Genomic DNA, 22,546 nt, shown 5'->3' on the forward strand with positions numbered 1-22,546 from the left:
CTTAGGTGTTTAGCCAGATGGCAAACAAAAATACTCACCTTCCTGAGCTGTGCTCCAATAGAACCACCCAGCATGTTCTGGTGCACATAATGGACAATATTCCTCTGTATCTCTCTATGATAGAAGAGTGCTCCTTTGTGCCTGATGACCGAGCCACTGGAAACTTGCCCTATCAGCAACCAAAAAATGAATTAACAGTCAGCTTAAGTGCTCACATAAATTATGTCTCTGCTGCTTAGCTTCTGCTTAGCTGAAGCAACAGGAATATCAGCATTTACAAGTAATTTTCATTAAATATGTGAAGAATAATACTAAACCAGTCACAATTCAGACTATATTTCTAGTGTACCAAGACTGTACCCAACTCCCACAGTGTAGACAGATGAGGGATGGTTATTTTATTTAGTGTGTGCAACACAGTTTAAATCCCACAGGTCAGATTCACTTCTTCCAACATGGCACAGACATACAAGCAACCTTTAGAGCAGTATTCTCAGACTGTTTGAACTCTGGGCCCCCTTCTAAAAATCACTCTACCTTCCAAGCCTCCAGCTTATTGGCAGTCATTTCTTCAGTATACTCAGAATCTTTGCACACAGATGCATATAAAGAGCCCACTGCTGTGTTCATAAGGATATATGAACTGGAGAACTCAACCAACACTAGCATTAGCAAAGGGCTTAGACAAGGCATCTCCAACTCCTCATAGAACCAGTTAGGATTTGTTAGGGAAGGAGGCGATATTGTGTTCAGAAGCTCCCATATATCTGCAGCCTCTATGCAACTTCTATGATTAGTATGGCTGTTTTGGTGGCTACAATACTAATCTTCCGCTGCTCAAAGGAAAACATTTTTGGCTCTGCCTGCTGCAGCATCTTTTCTCTAGAGCTGGGCCTTGCAACTGTTGAAGCAGTACCTACCTCCTGATCCAGCCCACCACATGGAGGAGAACTTGATCCCACCCACCTGGCTTACTGTGTCCACCTCTGCCATCCCCACATTGAGAGGCAGCACACAAATGCTGCCTGTATGTGTGTAAAATCAAGCGTACATAGGATAAAGTTGTGCAACTGATTTCCAGATTCAACAAAAGGTACCAATGTTGTTGCCAGGTTTAAAATAAAGTGTGCCATCAAGTCAGTGTCAACTCCTGGTCACCACAGAGCCCTGTGGTTGTCTTTGGTAGAATATAGGAGGAGTTTACCATTGCCTCCTCCCATGCAGTATGAGATGATGCCTTTCAGCATCTTCCTATATCACTGCTGCCTGATACAGGTGTTTCCCATAGTCTGGGTAACAAACCAGCAGAGATTCGAACCGGGAACCTCTGGCTTGGTAGTCAAGCCATTTCCCCACTGTGCCATTAGGTGGCACTAGGTTTAAAATACATAAATACAGAGTATGACAACTGCTGTCAAATCCAGGGGTAAGATCTCAAAATCCCAAGTTATCCTTACAAGCAAAGAGGTCAGCTAAATTCTACTGTACAACACTGATGTTTCATTTGTGTCTCTTCTAATACCTTAATCATGGGTAAAGCTATTTCCCAGAACAAAAAACAAGGAAATACCCTTGTGGCACTGGAGCTATTGAAACAACTGAACATGTTTTTACTTTGTTCTATAAAGATATTCATAATAGTTTTATTTCTCCATCTTTAGTAAATTATCCCGGCCATACTGATATGTTTTATCTTCAACATTTGTTGTCCGATTACAATGATTTAATTTCTTTAAATGTGCCAAATTTTGTTTTGTAGTCTGTAAAATTTGTAAAGAGATACTTACTTAATGTAATCCCCCCCCTTTTTGCTATGCATGATTATTACTGTATGATGATTACTTAGCTCATTGACCGTAATAAAGGAATCTGAATACATTCACACTTCACAAGCAAAACTGCTATCATAATCCAGACAAAAATTGAAGGTAATTGTGTTAGTCCATGAAGGGGGGGCGGGATCCAAAACAAACAGTAGCAAAATTACTTTATTAGGACCAACTAAAAAGTCAAAGCAAGCAACCAAACTTTCAAGTTCATCAAAACTTTTAATCAGGCTGATGCTAAGAGAAGGGGGAAGTAGGAGGAGGGGACGGGGGAAAGAGGGTGCTTAGCATGATCAAAAAGCTGCAGGTCTTTAATAACAATTTTAACAGGAAATGAGGGAGATGTTATGCAGACATTAGGTTAATCAGTACTTGGTGCAAGGAGCTCTCAGGTAACACTAAAGGTTAGAGTGACAGAGAAGCATGGCTACTCTCCCTTTGAAAATATAGAAGCTAGCAGTTATTTGGATGTGCCTCTAGTACTAATCAGAACTTGCTAATTTCTTCTAAAGGCAGAGGGCAGGAAAATATTATATTAGCAGAATGAGAGACCTTACTAAGATTAATCTCTCTTCAGACTATATTTCTAGTGTACCAAGACTGTACCCAACTCCCACAGTGTAGCCCTCAGCTTATTGGCAGTCTTGAATACTGATCTTAAGAATGACCTCTTCTGCCTGTCTCTGGGTACTTGGTACAGTTGTACTGAATGTTTGCCTGTTTTGATTTTGGGAACAGTAAAAATATTTTTATCCAGACAGTTATTATTCACATCAGTCTGTTTGTCGCCATTATTTCTACACTCTGCTGTTTCATTGACACAAACACCTCCCCGCACCTGGGTAGGTAGGTTGGTCTTCTTCCTAGAGTAATTCTAGCTAATCAAAGATAACCATAAGATCCACCTGATTGGCAGTCATAAGGGGTGACAGCAACTGGGCCAATGTCTGTCTGGATTCCATCATAGCGGCCTGTGTGTTGAACAGGGGCCCCAGATGCTGCAGACTTTGAGAAGGCTCCAGGTGACTCTTCTGTGTATTGGTAATGAACCCGTCTCCCTGGAGAAGATGCACTATCCATTTGACGTCCTTGATGGCTTTCTTCAAAGATGGAGAATGAATCAAAACATTGTCCTTCTCATAAAACTAATCTATATTTCCGGTAGAATTAAAATGCTGCCACCACCACCCCTCTTATCAACAGAGCTTGAACCTCCCTGGGCTTGGGGTGGAATCTCAGGGGAAACTCTCTTTATTTTGCTATTGGATAAGTACAAAAACCTTCCATGTGTAAGCCTACACGTGATAAGAAAACTCATAACTGCTGAGTGCCTGAGGACGCTTTTGCACCAGAGAAATCCCCTTTCTGCCCTCCCTTTTTCTTGAGTTAAAAACCAACTCTGAGAGGCTTGTAAAAAGAAAATTAAAAACCCCAGTTTTATTCAATTACTACAGATTGCTTCCGTCTGCGGCTTTCAGGTTTTAAATAGACTCAAAAATACTTAGTAGGTTACAAAAACAGGTTGTCTTAGGTTTCAGTTTCAGGTTGTGTTTAGTCACGCTTATAAGTTTGGAGTCTTTTCAACGCCCTTGGGTTGAGTGTAGGCTAGTGTATCTTATTTTAATTACATTGCAGGTAAACAATAATAGAACAGTATCTATTATTGAACAGTAATAGATATTATTAATAATATTAACAATAATAGAACAGTATCAGGAATATGCAAAGCACACACACAAAGAAATATAAGTTTCTAATGCAAAATCTGACTAAAACTGTTCCCTATGCTGAATCCCCTTTTCCTTACAAACTCACCCAACACCAAGCTTCCTGCAATCCTGTCTTTCAAGAGTCTGCAGTTATTCCATTTGAGAAACCTCCATGGTGGCTTTGACCATGAGGGAGCAAAAACTCCATGCCCCTCATTAAGCCTTTCCTCAAGCACTTCTCCAGCACAGACCGCCCTTCTTGTCCCCAGAATTCCCAGCAACCACTCTCTAGGTCCCACCCACCTGGTATACTGATTGGCTGCCCTGGAGTCCACCAGCCTGTCAGTCAAGACAAGGGTTCACTAGGGATGTGCACGGAACTGGGGAGGCACGGTCCAGTGCCGGCGGGGGTCTAGCACTTACCTCTCCTGCTGCTTTCCCCCCGCTGGTGCTCCCGTTTTTTTGAAATGATTTTGGGGCGGCAGCATTCTTCCCTGCTGCCCCTGCCCCCGTTGTTAGCCGGAAATACTGGAAGAAACAAGCGCGTGTGTCCGCCGCCCCGCGTGCGCACGTCAAACACACAATGTGCACACACAACATGCAAGGCGGGCACATGCGCTAGTTACTTCCGGTATTTCCGGCTAACAATGGGGGCAGGGGCGGCAGGGAGGAACACTGCCACCCCAAAATCGTTTTTTTTTAAAGGGAGCACCAGCGGGGGGGAAGTGGTGGGAGGGGTAAGTGCAATCCTCCTGCCTTTAAAGAACCACCCACGACTGGCACCGGACCACCGCACCGGGCCAAGTTTGAACCGGTTTGGAGGCCTCTAACATGGCCTCCAGACCAGTTCGTGCACATCCCTAGGGTTTACTCCCTGTTAACTCTTTAGAGGGAGGAAAGACTGATCACTACAATATCAGACATAGGTCCCTCTGAGAGGGAACCCACTAGCATGTCCTCAACATGGGAAACCTCAATGATTGAGGGCAGAAAGTAAAAAATGCGAAGGTTGTTTTAAAAAACAACAACGGTGACTCTCTTCCCACCCTTGCTCACAGAGAATAGGAAAGGAGAGAAAGAATGAAACTAGCCTGAATAAAAAGGAAAAGATTTGAGCAAGAGTTCTTTCCAAGAACTGCCAGTCTGGAGCAAGACAGGACTGGAACTGGGGCTTGACTAACATACAGCTATGGGAATTAGCCTGCTCAAATTTAATTGGCCCTGTCTTGGAGCATGCAGTGGCCGATAACCCAGTGTAAAGATGGCAACCTCTCCATACCGAGGGAAACAAATTTTGGCCCAGCTTAGGGAGAAAATTGTTACTCCTCATACTTCTAGAAACATGACAGCATGAATCCCAGCCCTTCCCCCTGAAGTTCCTGCTGAAACAGAATATTCCAGGTTTGTTCAGTAGTTTATATGAAAACTCACAGAGTTGCTGGCAGTCTGTTTTCAACAACAAACCTGCTGACTCCTCATGGAAAAGCCTAAAAACATTGCTGCTCAGGGAGAATTCTGCTGATCAAACTCAGCTTTCACACACACACACACACACACACACACACACACCACTAGTTCCACATGTTTTTAATCACCCGGGCCATAGACACCAACAAAGAAATTGTTCAACCATATCCACAACATACCTATCACCCACAAAGCAATGGGATTCAACATCCCACAATCACTTGATATCTGATTAGAAGAATCAGATCAAATCAAACCCAAACAAATTTGCAAGGAAGAGTAATTAACAAAAAACGTCAACATGCTCTGAACATTAGAAGACTTTTACAAGAGCATAGAGACTTACTGGTTTTAGCATGGATGTTATTTATTTAAGAGATCATCTTCTCTAACATTTTTAGGTACACAAAGCAATTTTTTTAACCTCTCTGAATTTTACCAGCAGGGGAAGGGGAGAGGCATTACATTTTCTTTTGGAGTGCTCTTCAACCTTAATAAGAGGAATACAACAAAAGAGGAGCACAGCAAGAAGTCAAGGCAGGTTCAATACGCTACATTTTTCTTAACAAAACAGAACTTTCACTCAAACACTTCACAAAGAGTTCATTATTTTACTGGAAAAGGGAAGCATTTAAATAGGACAGAGATACCGGCAACTTACAGATCACCAATGCTGATATCTATGGTCTCTCCCTTACTCTTAGCACATAGCTGGTATGCCAAGAATTATAATTATATGACCACGTAATGTTTACATGTCCAAACACCGCCAACAGAATTAAATTACACTAGCATTAGATTGTGATATGTATGAGTGAATTATAAATATTTGAGATTACCAGTTTTCTCCAGAATCTTGGGGTCTTTTCTTACAATAAGTTTCTTTGCTTGTGGCTCACTTTCCAGTTCTCCAGAGTCTCGTTCCCTTTTACCAAATGATTTTGCCTCTTTTTCTGGTGGACACTCAGATGTTCTCAGAGATTTCCTGTTCTTTGACTGCTTCTCAGGGGCCATTCTGTCCAACCACTGAAAAGGACAAACTTATGGCAGGAGAACCCTATTGTCACTAAACTTCCAATTTTTCTCCCTGTAGAAAAGAAGTAATATACAGCAATAGCCTAAACATGAAAATTAACAATACATGTAACAGAACTCTAAATTTCACTTTTCTCACAAGTCCTTACCAATGCTTGTCTCTTATGTGGGATCACCTATACTTTTTAAGTCTATACCAAACTGAAAATTGCAAAGTTGTCCAAGAAAATCCTGCATTTCTAATCCGACTGGCATTCTACTTGCATTCCATTGGGAAAATGAGTGCCATGAATTATGACATAAATTGCTTCTTCTCCTTTCTAAAAGAGAACACATTTTGGTTTGGTCCCCCCCACCCCTTCATTCTTGATACTGAGAGTATGAAGAGCAAAGAATAGCAGCTGTCCTAAAGTGTAGCTTTGTGCTAGCGACCTATTTAATTTTTAACGTGTGACTAAATATGTGAGAGAGACACAATGCTTATACAACTGAACTCAGCTTTCCCACTTATGATTTACAAGCAGAGATCAGAACACGGGATCGGGAAGCGACGGCCAGCGAGAGGCATGCGCGGCAGGCAGGCCTGTACAGCTCATCTCAATGGCTACCCCAGCCCAGACCCCCTTACTGACATGAGGAGGGGGCTTCTCGCGAAGGCGGGGATAAGGAAGGCGCTGGGCGGTGCTCGAAGGAGGAGGGCCTCAGCAGCCTCCGAGAAGGGAAACGGGGATGCAAGGAAGCGGAGGAGAGAGCTGGGCACTGGCAGCGGTGCTCCGATGAAGGCCGTTTCCCCACCACGACGGGAGCCCAGATAACAAGCTGAGGACGTGGCGAGGAGGAGGGGGAAGCGACTGGGGCGCCCCTCACCTGAACTTTCGCGGCGCGCTCCCCCCTCAACGACGCAGCTGCCAGCCAAGCCCCCTGTCCTGCCTGGAGGAAACTTAACTGACTGAAAAAGGCGCGGAGGAGAAGCTCCTCCCTCGTTAGTTTCATAACCTGCTCCCTCAGGGCGGCGGAGGGAAGGAGAGCGAGCGAAGAAAGACCTACGGCTGCCCCATTTACGCGGGAAACTCTAGCTTGTTTCCGGCGAGGCCTGCTCTCTCCCTGAGGCGGGCTCCTAGGCTACCGAGGCCCAGCGCCTTCTTCGCTTGCTCCTCGCCGAAAGGAGGCGCGGCCCGGGAGAGGTCAGCTGTGAAATGGCAGCGCCTGTTGTAGGGCGGCGAATGCACATAGCGAGGGACGCGGTGAAGAAGCTTCTTGGGGGGCAGCTACAACCAGGAAAGACCTCACATCCCCCGCGAGTGACGATTGAACCAGAAATCCGCCCCGGGGCCTGTTTTAGAGCTTTAAAAAAAGGCAAAGATCTTATGCCAGGATACAGCCCTGGGATATGAAAAGACGACTATATGGAGTCCCGACTCAGGGCTCCATTCTGTTACCAAGGTTTTTAAACATCTCCATGCAACGGATGAGTGAAGTGGTCACCAGGGTGCTGGGTGTTATCAATATGCTGATGACACCCAAATCTATTTCTCCTTGTCATCAGTATCAGGAAATGGTGTTTGCCCCTTAAATGCCTGCAGTAATGGGCTGGATGAGGAACAACAAATATTTCTATACCGCTTTTCAACAAAAGGTTCCAAAGCGGTTTACATAGAGAGATAGTAAATAAAAATAAGATGGATCCTGTCCTCAAAGGGCTCACAATCTAAAAAGAAATATGATAGACACCAGCAACAGTCATTGGAAGTACTGTGCTGGGGATGCATAGAGCCAGTTATGCTCCCCCTGCTAAACAAAAAGAATTACCACATTTAAAAGGTGCCTCTTTGCCCAGTTAGCAGGAATAATAAGCTAAATCCAAGCAAGACAAAAATGTTCCTTGTTGGGGGTTGTAATCTGCAAGATGGGATAGAAGGTTGTGTTTGAGAGGAGGTTACACACACACACACACACACACACCCCAAAAGGGAAACAACAACAACCAGGCTCGTAGCTTGGAAGTGCTCTTGGTTCCAGGTCTCACTCTGGTGCCTCAGGTTGAGGCTGTAGCCAGGAGCACTTTTCACCAGCTATAACTGATGGGACAACCTTGAGGAGAATGACCTGAAAACTGGTACACCAGCTGGCAACCTCCAAGTTGGACTATTGCAATATGCTCTATGTAGGGCTGCCTCTGTGCATGGTTTGGAAACTTCAATTAGTTCAAAATGCAGTAGCCAGATTGGTGTTTTGGGGTATCCCAGAGACACCACATTATGCCTGTTCTTAAACAGTTGCACTGGCTCCCGATATGTTTCCAGGCAAAGTACAAAGTGCTGGTTAAAAATTATACCTTTAAATCTCTGAATAGCTTAGGACTGGATTACCTGAGAGAGTGACTTTCTCTACAAGATCTCTTCCACTCAATATAATCAAGAGTGGTCCATTCAGGTGCTACTAGTTCATCTGATGGCGATCTGTGATCGGGTCTTCTCAGTTGCTGCTCCTAGGTTGAACATTAATATAAGGGGATTATGTTCCTTGAAGACCTTCAGGAAAGCCTCAAAAACACATATTTTTAGCCTGGTTTTTGATTATATCTAGTTTTAATTTTAATCTGGTTTAAATGTTTTCTGGTTTTGTTTTATTATGCATTTTTATTGTAAACTGAGCCACTTCAGGAAGGAAGGTATATAAATTGAATAAACTAAATAAATAAACAAACATCTCTATAATTGCTTTCAAGTTAAGCTGACCGGCCTGTAATTTCCCAGATCTCCCATGGATCCGTTTTTGAAAATCGGAGTCACATTGGCTACTTTCCAGTCCTCGGGTACAGAGCCTGATTGTAGGAACAAGTTATATATTTTTGCTAGGAGATAAGCAATTTCATATTTGAGTTCCTTCAGAACTCTTGGGTGGATGCCATCTGGCCCTGGTGATTTGTTAATTTTTAGCTTTTCAAGACAGTTTAAAACGTCTTCACTTGTCACCTCAAATTGGCCCAGTTCCTCAGCTGCTAAACCTGAGAGGCTCAGTTCCCAAGAGGTTATATGGTCAGTATCGTCCACCCTGAAGACAGATGCAAATAACTCATTCAGCTTCTCTGCAATCTCCTTATCCTTCTTAATAATCTCTTTCACACCCTCATTATCTAAGGGTCCAACTGCCTCCCTGGCAGGTTTTCTGATATATTTAAATAACTTTTGTTATTTCTCTTGACAATTCTAGCTATATGCTCCTCAAACTCTCTCTTTGCATCCCTTATTGCATCCTTGCATTTCCTTTGCCAGAGCAGGGCCCCCATTTTCTGAAGGAAGTCTTCTTCCTTTTTATAGCTTACCTGACTCTGCTTGTTAGCCATACTGGCATCCTCCTGGACTTGGTGGTACTTTTCCTCCTTCTTGGTATACATTCCAACTGTGCTTCTAGTACTGTGGTTTTAAATAAGTTCCATTCTCTCTGGAGTGATTTGACCCTCCTGACTTTTCCTTCCTTCAACTTCCTTCTTACGTCCCCTCGTTTTTGAGAAGTTTCCTCTTCTAAAGTCCAATGCATCTGTGTTGGACTTCCTTGATAATTCTCCACTTGCATATATGCTGAATTGGATCACACTATGGTCACTGCTACCCAATGGTTCTGCAACTCTGACATCTCGCACCAGGTCCTGGGCACCACTCAGGATTAAGTCCAAGGTTGCCATCCCTCTGGTTGGTTCAGCTACTCACTGTTCTAAGGCACAATGATTTAGCACGTCTAGAAAATTGAGCTCTCTGTCATTACCTGAATGTGAATTTACCCAGTCTGTGTGTGGGTAGTTGGTCACCCATTATTACTGCCCTGTCTCTCTTTGACGCCTCTCTTATTTGTTTCTCCATCTCCAGGTCACTCTCAGCGTTTTGATCCAAAGGGCGATAGCACGTCCCTAGTAACACATTTCCTTTCAGTCCTCGTAATGTTACCCATAATGATTCTGTGGAGGACTCTGGTCTACCTAGGTTTTCTATCTTATTGGAATCTATCCCTTCTTTGATATACAGCGCCAACCCTCCCCTCCCTGTCTATATAGTTTATATCCAGGAATAATCATGTCCCAATGGTTCTCACCATTCCACCAGGTTTCTGTTACACCCGCTATATCTATGTTTTCATTAGTAACCTCCAGCTCACCCATCTTGGCTTGGAGCCTTCTGGCATTGGTATACAGACACCTATACGCCAGGTCCCTCACCTGGTGTTGGCGTGTGCTATCCCCCTTACCATCATTTGACCTATTTGGCAAGCTGTCCTGTTTTTCCTTCTGCTTAACTCCTGGCTCTACTCTATCCCCTTCTGGTTTATCCGAAACATGTTCACCCTCACACTTTAGGGGATTTTGCCAGCCTAAGCAGATACCACCCTGTACCCACCAGCAGTCTCCCAGGTGTCATTTTAAAAGCTGCTCTGCGACCTTCTTGATTTTTAGTTCCAGCAGTCTGGTTTCATTTTGGTTCAAGTGGAACCCGTCCCTTTTGTACAGGCTTCACTTTCCCCAAAATGTATCCCAGTGCCTAACAAGTACCACAAACCTAGAAAGTTTCCCAGAAATAAGAATAGTTTCACCTCTTGAATTTCTGCCTGTCATACAGCTGTTAAAGACATAACCAGAAAAAGGTGGCAACCCTTACACTTAACCAAATATTCATAAATACCTATCAAACTATCATGATATAAAATACTACCAGCCTATCATATCTCAATCTGAGATACAAGAGGGAAAATATTCAATAACAAAAAAACATAAAAACCAAACCAACCAACTGCAATACCTACCTCACCTTAGTCAAATACAAAATGAGAAGTTACTCTTTTTTTGTGCCAACTTCTGTTAGCATAAGATTGCAAGTTTTCAAAGAACATTGTACTTACTGCTTTATTATATGTTTAAATTTCTTAGGGCCTTTCCAAATGACACACCCTCTCCCCCCCCCGCCCCATTTTCTCTGTTACTGATGTACTTATCCAAATTTCGATTACTTGTTGTCCTGCCCCTCAGAAACCTTGCTTCGTGAGGGTGCCAGGCCATTCTCCTTTTTTGTTGCCTACATTAGAGCTGTTGAAAGATATGCACTGTAGAGAGACACACAGCAAAGAACTGAGGAAAAAATGGAGATAAAATCCACAAAATAGCATGGTATATTTACAGGATGGTGTTCACATTATTTTTCTCTTATTTTAAGGACTACAACAGGAACACTCCCATCCTTGTGTACTAACAGGTGAGTGCTCAACCTTTAAAGAAGTATTTTTAAATGGGGCAGGCATGGAAAGGAGTTGAAGATTTCTGTCTCACATTACTAGTGATGTCACAGGGAACAACCAACAGTTGTCTGTGGCACTCCAACAATCGTGTTGCACACTACACTCTCTAACACAAAGACAGTATCTGCTGTGGGGGAAACATGAGATATTGTTAACCTGTTGAGTGCTAAGAACATTAATGTCCCCAAAGCAGAAATGCTTCCTCAAAGGAAAATATCTGGATCCTCTACCAAAAAAATTGTTGGGAAAGGCCCTCATTATCTGGGATCACAACAGCTACTGTGTGGGTCTGACCTTTACTAATATCCCATTAGGACATATCTATACTAAAAACCTTCCTTAATTTTATAGCAACTTAACTGTCAGTGAGCCACCTAATGGCACAGTGGGAAATGACTTGCCTAGCAAGCATGAGGTTGCTGGTTTGAATCCCTGCTGAATCCCTTATATTGGGCAGCAGCGATACAGGAAGATGCTGAAAGGCATCATCTCATACTACACAGGAGGAGGCAATGGTAAACCCTTCCTGTATTCTACCAAAGACAATCACAGGGCTCTGTGGTCTCCAGGAGTCGACACCAACTCGGTGGCACGCTTTACTTTTAATTGTACTTCATCAAAGTTATCCTGCAATTTGTTAGTTGGTGAAGATGCTAGACATTTTCAAGTTCTCTAGCTCCCCTTACAGAACTACTGTTCCTAGATTTGTTAGGGAGAAATAATAACTATTGTTAGAATAATTATAAGAGCTATTATAGCATAGTGCTCAAGAGCCTGAACTGTTAGGAAGCCCTGTATTTGAATAACAAACTCTGCCATGAACTCACTAGGTGTGGTCTTAGGCAAGGCACTCTATCTCAGACCCTTGTCTACAATATAGGAATCATAGAACTCTACAGGATTGTTATAAGGATCACAACAGGAAAATACAAGTGAAATATTTTGAATCTTAAAAGTGCTATGCAAATGCTAAGTTCTATTATTATCAAACCAGGTTATTTTGTGGCACAGATATATCTGTGGTGCCCTTTGAAAGAGCGCCAAGTGACTCATTGCAAAACTATACACAGGCCTGCTAGATAAATCAGCTCTGAACAGAGCATAATCTGTATTATTCTAAATCCCATAGCTCAATCTAATGTTTGTTTGTTTGTTTATCATATTTCTATACCACCTGATATATTTATTTATTTATTATTTATTAATTCGATTTCTATACCGCCCTTCCAAAAATGGCTCCGGGCAGTTTACACAGAGAAATAACAAACAAATAAGATGGAACCCTGTCCCCAAAGGGCTCACATTCTAAAAAGAAACATAAGATAGACACCAGCAACAGTCACTAGAGGTACTGTGCTGGGGGTGGATAGGGCCAGTTACTCTCCCCCTGCTAAATAAAGAGAATCACCACGGTAAAAGATGCCTCTTTGCCCAGTTAGCAGGGGGTCATATATACATCTCTAGGTGAGGCAAAGGTAAGGTAAAGTGTGCTGTCAAGTCAATTTTGACTCCTGGCGCCCAAAGAGCCCTGTGGTTTTCTTTGGTAGAATACAGGAGGGGTTTACCATTGCCTACTCCCACACAGTGTGAGATGATGCTTTTCAGCATCTTTCTATATCACTGCTGCCCGATATAGTACCAGTGGGGATTCGAACCAGCAACCTTCTGCTTGTTAGTCAAGCATTTCCCCGCTGCGCCACTTAAGGTGGCTTGTTCAAAATTTAAAATATTTAAAAGTCACAGATTAAAATAGATGACAATAAAAACAATAGAATAAAATAGTTATTAAAAATGTTTTTAAATTTATTTATTTATTTATTTGATTTATATACCGCCCTTCCAAAATGGCTTAATATTAAAAATTAATTCTAATTAAAAGCCTTCAAAAACAGGAGAATCTTGAGGTTCTTCCTAAAAACAAACAGAGAAGGAGATGATCTTATTTCAGTAGGGAGCATATTCCAAAGCCCTGGGGCAGCCACAGAGAAAGCCGGTCATGGGTCACCACCAAACGCATCCATAACTGGACCTCTCCAGAAGATTGTAACAGGCAGCAGGGTTTATGACAAAGTAAATAGCTTGGACCTAAGCCGTGAAGGGCTTTATAGGTAAGAACCAGCACTTTGTCTTTCACCCGGAAACATATCGGCAGCCAGTGCAGTTCTTTCTAAACTTGTGTTGTGTGGTCCCTTCGTGTTGTCTTAGAGACCAATCTAGCTGCCACATTCTGTACCAATTGTAGTTTCCAGACTATGTACAAAGGAAGCCCCACATAGAGCGCATTACAGTAGTCAAGCCTGAAGGTTACCAGCACATGTACCACTGTTTTAAGGTCATTTGCTTCTAGAAATGGACATAGTTGACATATCAGCCGAAGCTGATAAAAAGTGCGCCTAGCCACCACCTCAACCTGAGAAACCAGGGAGAGCTTGGGGTTCAGGAGCACTCCCAGGCTACATACCTGATCTTTCAGGAGGAGTGTAACCGCATCCAGAACAGCCATATCTAAACCATCTCTCAGGTCCTAGCCCCCCAAAGTCAGTATCTCTGTCTTATTTGGATTCCACTTCAGATTGTTATTCCTCATCCAGCCCATTACCACCTCCAGTCAGGCATTTATGGAAGATATGCCATTTCCTGATGAGGTCAGCATGGAGAAGTAGAGCTGGGTGTCATCAGCATATCGATAACACCCAGCACTAAACCTCCTGATGATCTCTCCCAGCAGTTTCATGTAGATGTTAAAAAGCATTGGGGACAGTATGGAGCCCAGTGGAACTCCATACTTCAGCTCTTGCTTAGCAGAACAACAGTCTCCAAGTGATACCATCTGAAATCTGCCAGAGAGGTAGGAGCAGAACCACTGTAAAACAGTGCCACCCCATCCCATCTCCCTCAGGCGGTCCAGAGGGATACCATGGTTGATGGTATCGAAAGCCACAAAGAGATCCAAAAGGATCAGCAGAGTCACACCCCCTCTGTCGATAGCCAGTTGGAGATCATCCATAAGGCCAGCCAAGGCATTCTCAACTTTGGTGATATACTCAACCTTGGTAATATACTGCACACCACCAGCATAGGAAAGAAACTGCAGCAGAAAGTAACCACTGAGCCATTCTGGAAGGGCAGTATAGAAATTGAATGAATGAATGAATGAAATGTGTCTCTGTTTTAATAACTAGCTTTAAAATGACACTACAACAGCTTAACAGAACAGATGTGAACTATCCCTATCATCCCCCAAATCAAATGCTTCTAAATCTTCATACAGCTGTCTGATCAAGACACACACACACACCCGCACACACATTACTTTACACTGAACTTTGCTTAAATCATGTGCTTTATTCTGGAGAACATAGTTTGAAGGGATTGTAACAGAAAACATCTGAACTATTTTTGATACTAACTGGCTTAAATGTTTATCAAATACAGCAAGGAGATAACACCACAACAAAGTCTATACAGCATATATGCTGCATATTTTAGCAAGCAAAAATTGGACTTGTGCACATTATCAATAACATTCTTAAGAAACCCATCCCCATATCACAACATATCTAAAAAATAATTCTAAAACTGATATGTAACTAAATAAAATCAAATAATGTGAACATATATTTTGAGGGCTGGTTCCAACTTCCAACATAATATTTTCCATCCTTGAAAAGAAACCCATAGAAATATACAAGTTTACACATGGATTTATAGGAAAGGTTTGTAAGCAGGAAACTGCATACTTGCCTGTTCCTGGCCATGGATCCAATTCATCACATGAACCTTCCACTCCCATACCTCTGTGGCAGGGGCGTACCATCAACAAGACAAAGGGAGACAAATGTCTCCTGGCCCACAGCCTCTGAGCCCAAAGCCAGTCCTTGCCCTCTATCCACAGACAGGGCTTTCCAAGGCGGTGGAGGGAAGGGAAGAGGTGCCTGTGCCAGAGTCAGGTGTGAAGACAGAGCAGAGCTGCCCGTACTAGAGACTTTGTCATCTCTCTTTCTGTGTGTTTTTCCCTCCCTGCTCCCTCGAAAACAGGTGAGTGAGACCATGAGAGCTGAGGAAGAGATATTGCTGCTGAGAGATGGGCAGTGCTGAAGATGGAGTCCTTTGTACTAAACATTCCTTTGCAAGAGGAGGGGTGTGTGGTAGAATTTGCGTCCTGATTAAGGGGATGGAGATGAACATGTTTGTTGAGGCTGATTTTCAGAGAAGAAACAGCAAGGTGGTCAGGGAGGGGAAACAGAGCAGTTAAAGATGATATGAAGTGAAATGTTTCAGTTCAAAAGGATGTGGATATTTTATATCCCCTTTTTGATATTAATAACACTGAGTTTTGTTTGTATATGTTTAATGTGATGCATTGTTCATATTAATGAACAAATGAAAATAAAGCTTTTTTAAAATCTCACCATGCTACAGCCCTGACAAAAATTGTTAAGCTTGGAACAGAAGCTTCCTTTGGAACCCAAAGAAGGGAAGAAGAGCTGGTCTTGTGGTAGCAAGCATGAAATGCCCTCTTGTACTTCACAAACTTGATACTGTTGTATTATTTGGTTTTGCTGTATATACCTTGTAACTAGTCTTTCCTCTGTTAATCTGCTACACTATATTACACGTATCCTTAATGTTCTTCTGCAGCAGAGACATGGGGCCAGGAGAAGGAAAGGAAGGCAGTGAGGGGCCCATTTTAGAATCTCATCTCTGGGCTCACTCCAACATTGGTATGCCCCTGCTCCATGGTATTCTTCTGTTGAGGAAAAATGTTTCAACCTAGACTCTCTGCAGTTTTCTATTGACTTTGTACACCCTGAGAGTACCTGTTCATTCTTTATCACTGGACAAATGCTACTGGTCCTCAGTTAAGTATCCAGGAATCCAAACTCTCTCTTACTGTATATATCACAAACCTTGGTGTTTGTTTGAATCTTTTTACCTAATAATGTTGCCAGTTATTTTATGGGACTTTAATTATTATAAATACTATATTACAACAAAAAATACAAAACATGTAACAAAAAGTTATCCTAAGTACTATGATAAATCCAGAGATCCATGGATGCTAGCTGGCACCACACACACACACACACACACACACACACGTGTTGGGGGAGGCAGGGTTGGACCTACCTTCCCCCCAGACGATCTGCACTTGCAGACTACACTTGCAAGCTACCAATTTTAGTTGCACTATATCAATTTATCTGCCTTTCTACCACACTCCCTAATCAGTCTACCTTTTTCATCAATTTTAGAGCTTTCAGATGCAAAATATGCCAGCAGCTTAGCCATTACATCAGACAGGACTGAAAGTTCTATTATCACTCTTGAGCACTCATTGAGGCTTTTCTCATGAGCAGCCTAACCCAGACTAGGGCAGCCCAGTCAGGGTTAGGCTGGTCATGTAGCGCACCTAGATTGCTCCTGATCCCAGCATATTCGCTCTGCCTAACACAACTTTTTACTCTGGTGTTTAGCCAGGGGTGTGTGTGCGCTCTGGCTGCATGCAGCCCGAGCGCACACAGGATTGGGCACTCTCTAGGGGATTCTCCTAATGCAACACACTCATCACTCAGTGCATTGTGGGATATCTGGAGGCCAGGACTCGTTTTCCCAGCCTCCAGTGATCCACATTGTCAGGAGCAACATGGATTGTGTGGGTGCACATAAGAACAGCCCTTCTGGATCAGGCACAAGGCCCATCTAGTTCAGCATCCTGTTTCACACGGTGGCCCACAAGATGCCTCTGGGGAGCCGACAGGCAAGAGGTGAGGGCATGCCCTCTCTCCTGCTATTGCTCCCCTGCAACTGGTATTGAGAAGCATCGTGCCTCTGAGACTGGAGATGGCCCACAGCCATCAGACTAGTAACCATTGATAGACAGGTCCACCATGAATTTGTCTAAGCCCCTTTTAAAGCCATCCAAGCTGGTGGCCATCACCACATCTCATGGCAAAGAATTCCATAGATTAATTGTGCACTGTGTGAAAAAGTACTTCCTCTTGTCAGGTGTTGCAACAGCACCCCAAAGAGGAGGCTGCAGATCGTCTGTGGGGAGAAGGTAGGCCCAACCCTGCCTTTTCCCCCACCAGCCCTCCAGTGTTACTTTTAGATGTGATCAAAAAACACAGGATGAGAGTAAGTGCACTGTGAGTAGTGTGCTACAACTTTAGTCTGGTATCTTGTCCCCTTTCCCCACCACTGCAAGACAGCTAAATGCTGACAATTAGTATGGCTGCAAAGTACCTTGTTTTGCCTAAAGATTTCTGGAAGGGGGTTGCTGCTCCAAGTTCGCTTCCCTACACCTTTTTAAACAGAGAAATTGAATGAGAAAGAAAGATAATTTCTCTCTCTCTAGATTCTTAGGAATGTAGAATGTGAAGGGAGGCAAGGCACTAAACACACAGCTATGCCCATTCAGGAGTACTTTGCAAGTCAAAACTTAGCTAGAAGATTGTATCCTTGATAACTCATTGCTTTTAGTCCAGATGCATCTGCACCTTGGACTTATTTTAAAAAATGGACTTATTTAAATGGACGTAATGGACTTATTTTTTTAAAAAGTTCCTCACCATCACCACATATAGTTGAGTGCTCCTTGAGATTTTCTAATCCTCTTCCTTACACACTTCTTTTAGTATAAGAAATAAGAAGGTCCACCCTCACTTTATAGATGAAAGGGACAAGCAGGATTCATGTCAGAAGTCAGCATTGTTGGGCCACTGCCAAGGGTCCTTAAAAGGGCCCATTGCTCATGTCTGAGATAACTTCTGTGTTCTTCGTTTGTGGGTGGGTGGGGTGGAGCAGACTGATTTTCCTGGAGCCCACCCAAGGAGGAGAGGACTGGCTAATAGAGGGCATTATGTTGAAACCTTGAGCCATCCCTGGAAGTAAGTCCTTTACTCAAACTAGACATTTAAGATTGCAACTACCATTGTTAAACAACCATTGTAGGTGTGGTCTTAAATGTGTAGTTTGAGCCAGGATTCAGTTCTCTCCCTCAAGACAAGTACCTGGTTTGAGAAGTGCTAAAAGTGTGGGTGTGTTGGTTGAATAAGTGCCACCAGGTCGGTGTCAACTCTTAGCGACCACACAGATAGATTCTCTCCAGGATTATTTGTCTTTTACTTGGCCTTTAAGGTCTCTCAGTGGTGCATCCATTGCTGTCATAATTGAGTTCATCCACCTTGCTGCTGGTCGTCCTCTTCTTCTCTTTCATTCAACTTTTCCCAGCATTATGGATTTCTCAAGGGAGCTGGGTTTTCGCATAATGTGTCCGAAGCATGATAGTTGAGCCTGGTCATTTGTGCCTGGAGTGAACATTCTGGATTGAATTGTTCTATGACCCATTTGTTTGCTTCCCTGGTTGTCCATGGTATCCTCAAAAGTCTTCTCCAGCACCAAAGTTCAAAAGCATCAATACTTTTTCTATCTTGCTTCTTCAAAGTCCAGCTTTCACATCCATAGAGTATCACAGGAAAAACCACTGTCCAAATAATTCTAATCTTTGTAGGTATAGTCACAGCACCTAAATATGCTTTCAAAGGCCTTCATTGCAACCCTGCCAAGTGCTAGTTTGCAGCGTATTTCTTGACTGCTGGATCCTTTACTCTTGATGGTCAATCCTAAAAGGCAGAAGCTATTCACCACTTCAGTGTCTTCATTATCCATTCTGAGGCTGGTTGCTGTACCTGTTGTCATTAGTTTAGTCTTCTTTACATTTAGTTGTAGTCCCATTTTTTCACTGTGCTCCTTGACTTTCATTACTAGAGCTTGCAGATCATGCACATTCTCAGCTATCAGAGTGGTGTCATCAGCGTAGCACAGGTTATGATGTTTCTTCCTCCAACTTTAAAAACACACTCATCTTCTTCCAATCCAGCTCCTCTCAGTATATGTTCAGCAATATAAGTTGCATAAATAAGGAGAAAGTATACAGCCTTGTCTTACTCCTTTGCCAATCTGCAACCAGTATGTTTCAATATAGTCTGGACTGTGGCTTCCTGTCCTGTGTATAGGTTTCTCATGAGAACAATGAGGTGTTCTGGGACACCCATTTTCCTAAGGATATTTCACAACTTGACATGGTCAATGCAATCAAAAGGCTTTTCTGTAGTCAATGATGCACATATTGACTTTTTTGTGTGTATTCTTTGGCTTTCTCAATTATCCAGCGTGCATCAGCAATAATGTCTTGTGTTCCTCGGCCTTTTCTGAAACCAGGTTGAACATCCAGCATTTCTCTTTCCACATAGGGCTCTAATCTGCATTGGATGATCCTAAGAATTATTTTGCTAGCATGTGAAATTAAGGATATTGTGCAATGGTTTGTGCAATCTGTTAAGTCTCCTTTCTTTGGTATGTGTATATAGACTGCCCTCTTCCAATCCATTGGCCACTGTGTCATTCTCCGAATTTGCTGGCATAGTTTGGTTAGAGCCTTGACTGATTCTTCTTCTGTTGCCTGACATAGTTCTGTAGCTATTTAATCAATTCCTGTAACCTTCTGACACGGTAGTGTTGATCTAACTCTGTGTTCCCATACTAGAGATTCTTGCAAGTAGGGAATATCTTCTAGAGTATCTTGGATGCTGATGTCCCTGCTGAACAGATTTTCAGTATACTCCTTCCATCTCTGTTTGATCTTCTCTGAATCACTTACTATCTGTCCTTTGGCATCCCTTAACATACCAATTTGAGGTTGGAACCTCCTTCAGAGATCTTTTGGAAAACTTTTCTCATTTTTCCATGTCTATTTCCAACCTCAAGGTCTTTACAGATTTCATTGTAGTACTGCTCCTTTTCTCTACTTACAGCTTTCTGAAATTCCCTATTAAGTTCCTTCATGAGGTCTTTATCTTTCTTGACTTTGGCTTCTCTCCTCTTGGCAATTTCCACTGTCTGTTCTGACATCCATTTTGTTTTCTTCTGTTTCTTGGTCTTTGGCAGTCTCTTTTAACATACATCCTTAACAACTTATTTGATTTCATTCCACAGTTCCTCTGGTTCCCTATCAATGAGGTTAATAACTTCAAAGGGTGTGTACAGGCCCAAAAGCCTTTGTAGTAAGAATTAAGCTATTCTTAGTGGTTACATTTTGTGTAATGGTAAGAGAAAACTAGATCTTGGGGAACTGTGTGGACCTTGGGTTTCTCCATGGTGGGAGGGGTGCATGTTGCAGAATTTAAATGTTCAGACTGGGAGGAGATCCATCCCTTTGTACTCACTGTTAAATAATGGGTTTTCCTGTGCATTGAGTACAATGGAATAAAGATCCCACTCTATGTTTACTAAGGAGAGCTTCATTAAATGTGATCTCCAGACACTGCCCTGGGAACAGTAGTAGTTTCCGCAGTATTCTGCACTTTTACCACTCTTGAGTCGGACTGAGTGCAAATAGCTAGATGGTGTTAAGGAGTAACTAATGTGCATTGGGTGTCCCTAAGCATGTTCAGAAAAGGGAACTTTGGCATGTAAAGCTTGTTGTGCCACGTTGTATTTAAGTTGTCTAATTTGGCTGGACCAAAAAGAATGAAAACCATCCTCATCTGTTTTCATATAACAACGTATTTATAAATGTGATGTGCATTAATGTAAATATTGGAACCTCAACTTCGTATATGGCATACTAATGATTGTGGAATCAGAGGATGTAATTGTCCAAAATATACATTTTTTTTTTTTTGCTTTCAAATCTTGGCAGCCATGTATGTGTGTATATAATATATATATATAAAACTAACAAAACTGATTGAAGCTGAAATCCTGTTGCATTTCACTCCAAACCTATTTGACTGCTATCTATTAAAAGCTACATTTCCACACTACATATGGTCAGGTTATCTACTAATCACCGGTTGTTACAACATCTGTTTCTGTAGTTAGATTAAGGGGGCAGGGAAAACCACCTACAGTGTACTTGTAAGGACACCGACAGTGTGAAACTACAGGGTTTTTAAAATCCCAACCTTACTACATCAGTGATTACACAAATAACAGTTAGGAGTCTAATAGTATTGTGCCAAATTGCATATACACACTGAGCATTGAAAGAAGCTATGCATAGTTCATCGTCAAAAATTTCTGCCCTTTACACATATATATATTTAGGTATCTCATTAAAACAAGTCTATTTTTATTATGTATTTTTAAACAGATGTTGTTTAGGATTATTTGTAACACTAATAATAATCTTAAATTAGCAGCAATATTTAACATACTCTGTCTGAAACTTTGTTGAAAAGAAAATGACTTTTTCCTGCATGGAGCCTGTATTAGGAAAGCAAGATGTTGGACAAATGGTTCTATCCTGTAGAAATGAAAGAGGAAGGAAAGAGCAATCAACAGTATTTGTTAAATCATTGACATACAGTGTACATGAGACAGGGAGACAACAGAGTTCAAGTACAGTACTTGCAGCTGGCAAAAAACTGCAGTGAGTGCATTTTAATCTATGACTGATGCTGCAGTTGATTAAATGGTCCAACCAATCAATTCATTATTTCAGCTCTATTTCTTTGTGTTTTATTTAAAACAAATAAACCTCATGTGAGTAAATTAAAAAGCATACATTGGCTACAGTTTACAGACTACTTATCCTGGAGTAGTCACCGTTAATCAATGAGACTGCTTTGGATTAAGTTACTGCAGTCCTTGTCTTCAAAGACCTATGGATTGAACTAAGAGCAAACTGTTACTCAGTAGCAGCAAGTTGTCCTGCAATGTAAAGATGTCCTTTCTAGCCATTCATAACTCCTTGGCCCTGAGGCACTAGCTACTTCACTGCCTGGAGAAAATTATGTGAACCAATTACTAAGAGAACAGTTTGCCAGAGATTAATTAATTCATCTGTATTCTGTATCAGATATTTATTTGCACTTGCTTTGTCCTTGGAAATCCTATATGTTATTTCAAATGCATACAGCCCAAGCCTATGCATGTTTATAAGTCTCACTTTATTCAATGAGGCTAACTTCCAAGTAAGTGAGCACAGGACTGCAGCCTTAAAATTATGTCAGAAGTTAGAGGGAGAACAAATACTATTGTTCCCACTGAGGACAGCATAAGAAACAATGGGCTTAAACAACACAAATATCGTTTGTCTATATATTGAAAAACAATTCCTAATTAGCTTGGTACCATAGAGTGGTAGAAAGAATACATCTTTGGATACATAATGTCCCAGGTTCAATCTCTGGCAGCTCCAGGTAGAAGATCACAGAGCTA

The 22,546-nt window shown here is 42.1% G+C and overlaps 1 protein-coding gene and 1 long non-coding RNA gene across 6 annotated transcripts in view; one reads left to right on the plus strand and one right to left on the minus strand.

Annotated features, from left to right (window-relative positions):
- The window catches only part of DDB2 (damage specific DNA binding protein 2), a 37,317-nt gene extending 30,056 nt beyond the window's left edge, over positions 1 to 7,261 (minus strand). For 2 of the 5 annotated variants that reach the window (XM_053256379.1, XM_053256416.1), the window contains exons 1-3: positions 6,905 to 7,042; positions 5,842 to 6,089; positions 39 to 169 (exon numbers count right to left, since the gene is read on the minus strand). In XM_053256379.1, coding sequence (XP_053112354.1) covers positions 39 to 169; positions 5,842 to 6,016 — 306 coding nt within the window. In that variant the 5' untranslated portion in view covers positions 6,017 to 6,089; positions 6,905 to 7,042. Of the gene's footprint in view, positions 1 to 38; positions 170 to 5,841; positions 6,090 to 6,186; positions 6,631 to 6,669; positions 6,818 to 6,904; positions 7,043 to 7,084 lie in introns of those variants that run through there. The other 3 variants (XM_053256406.1, XM_053256386.1, XM_053256397.1) reach the window with 3 other exon arrangements.
- Positions 7,170 to 21,071, plus strand: LOC128327553 (uncharacterized). The gene is made up of 2 exons (XR_008308670.1): positions 7,170 to 11,277; positions 15,359 to 21,071. It is a non-coding gene; the product is annotated as an uncharacterized LOC128327553 (long non-coding RNA).
- Positions 21,072 to 22,546: the final 1,475 nt, after the last annotated feature.

The sequence above is a fragment of the Hemicordylus capensis genome, chromosome 1 (assembly GCF_027244095.1).
Source record: "Hemicordylus capensis ecotype Gifberg chromosome 1, rHemCap1.1.pri, whole genome shotgun sequence".
Lineage (NCBI taxonomy): Eukaryota > Metazoa > Chordata > Lepidosauria > Squamata > Cordylidae > Hemicordylus > Hemicordylus capensis.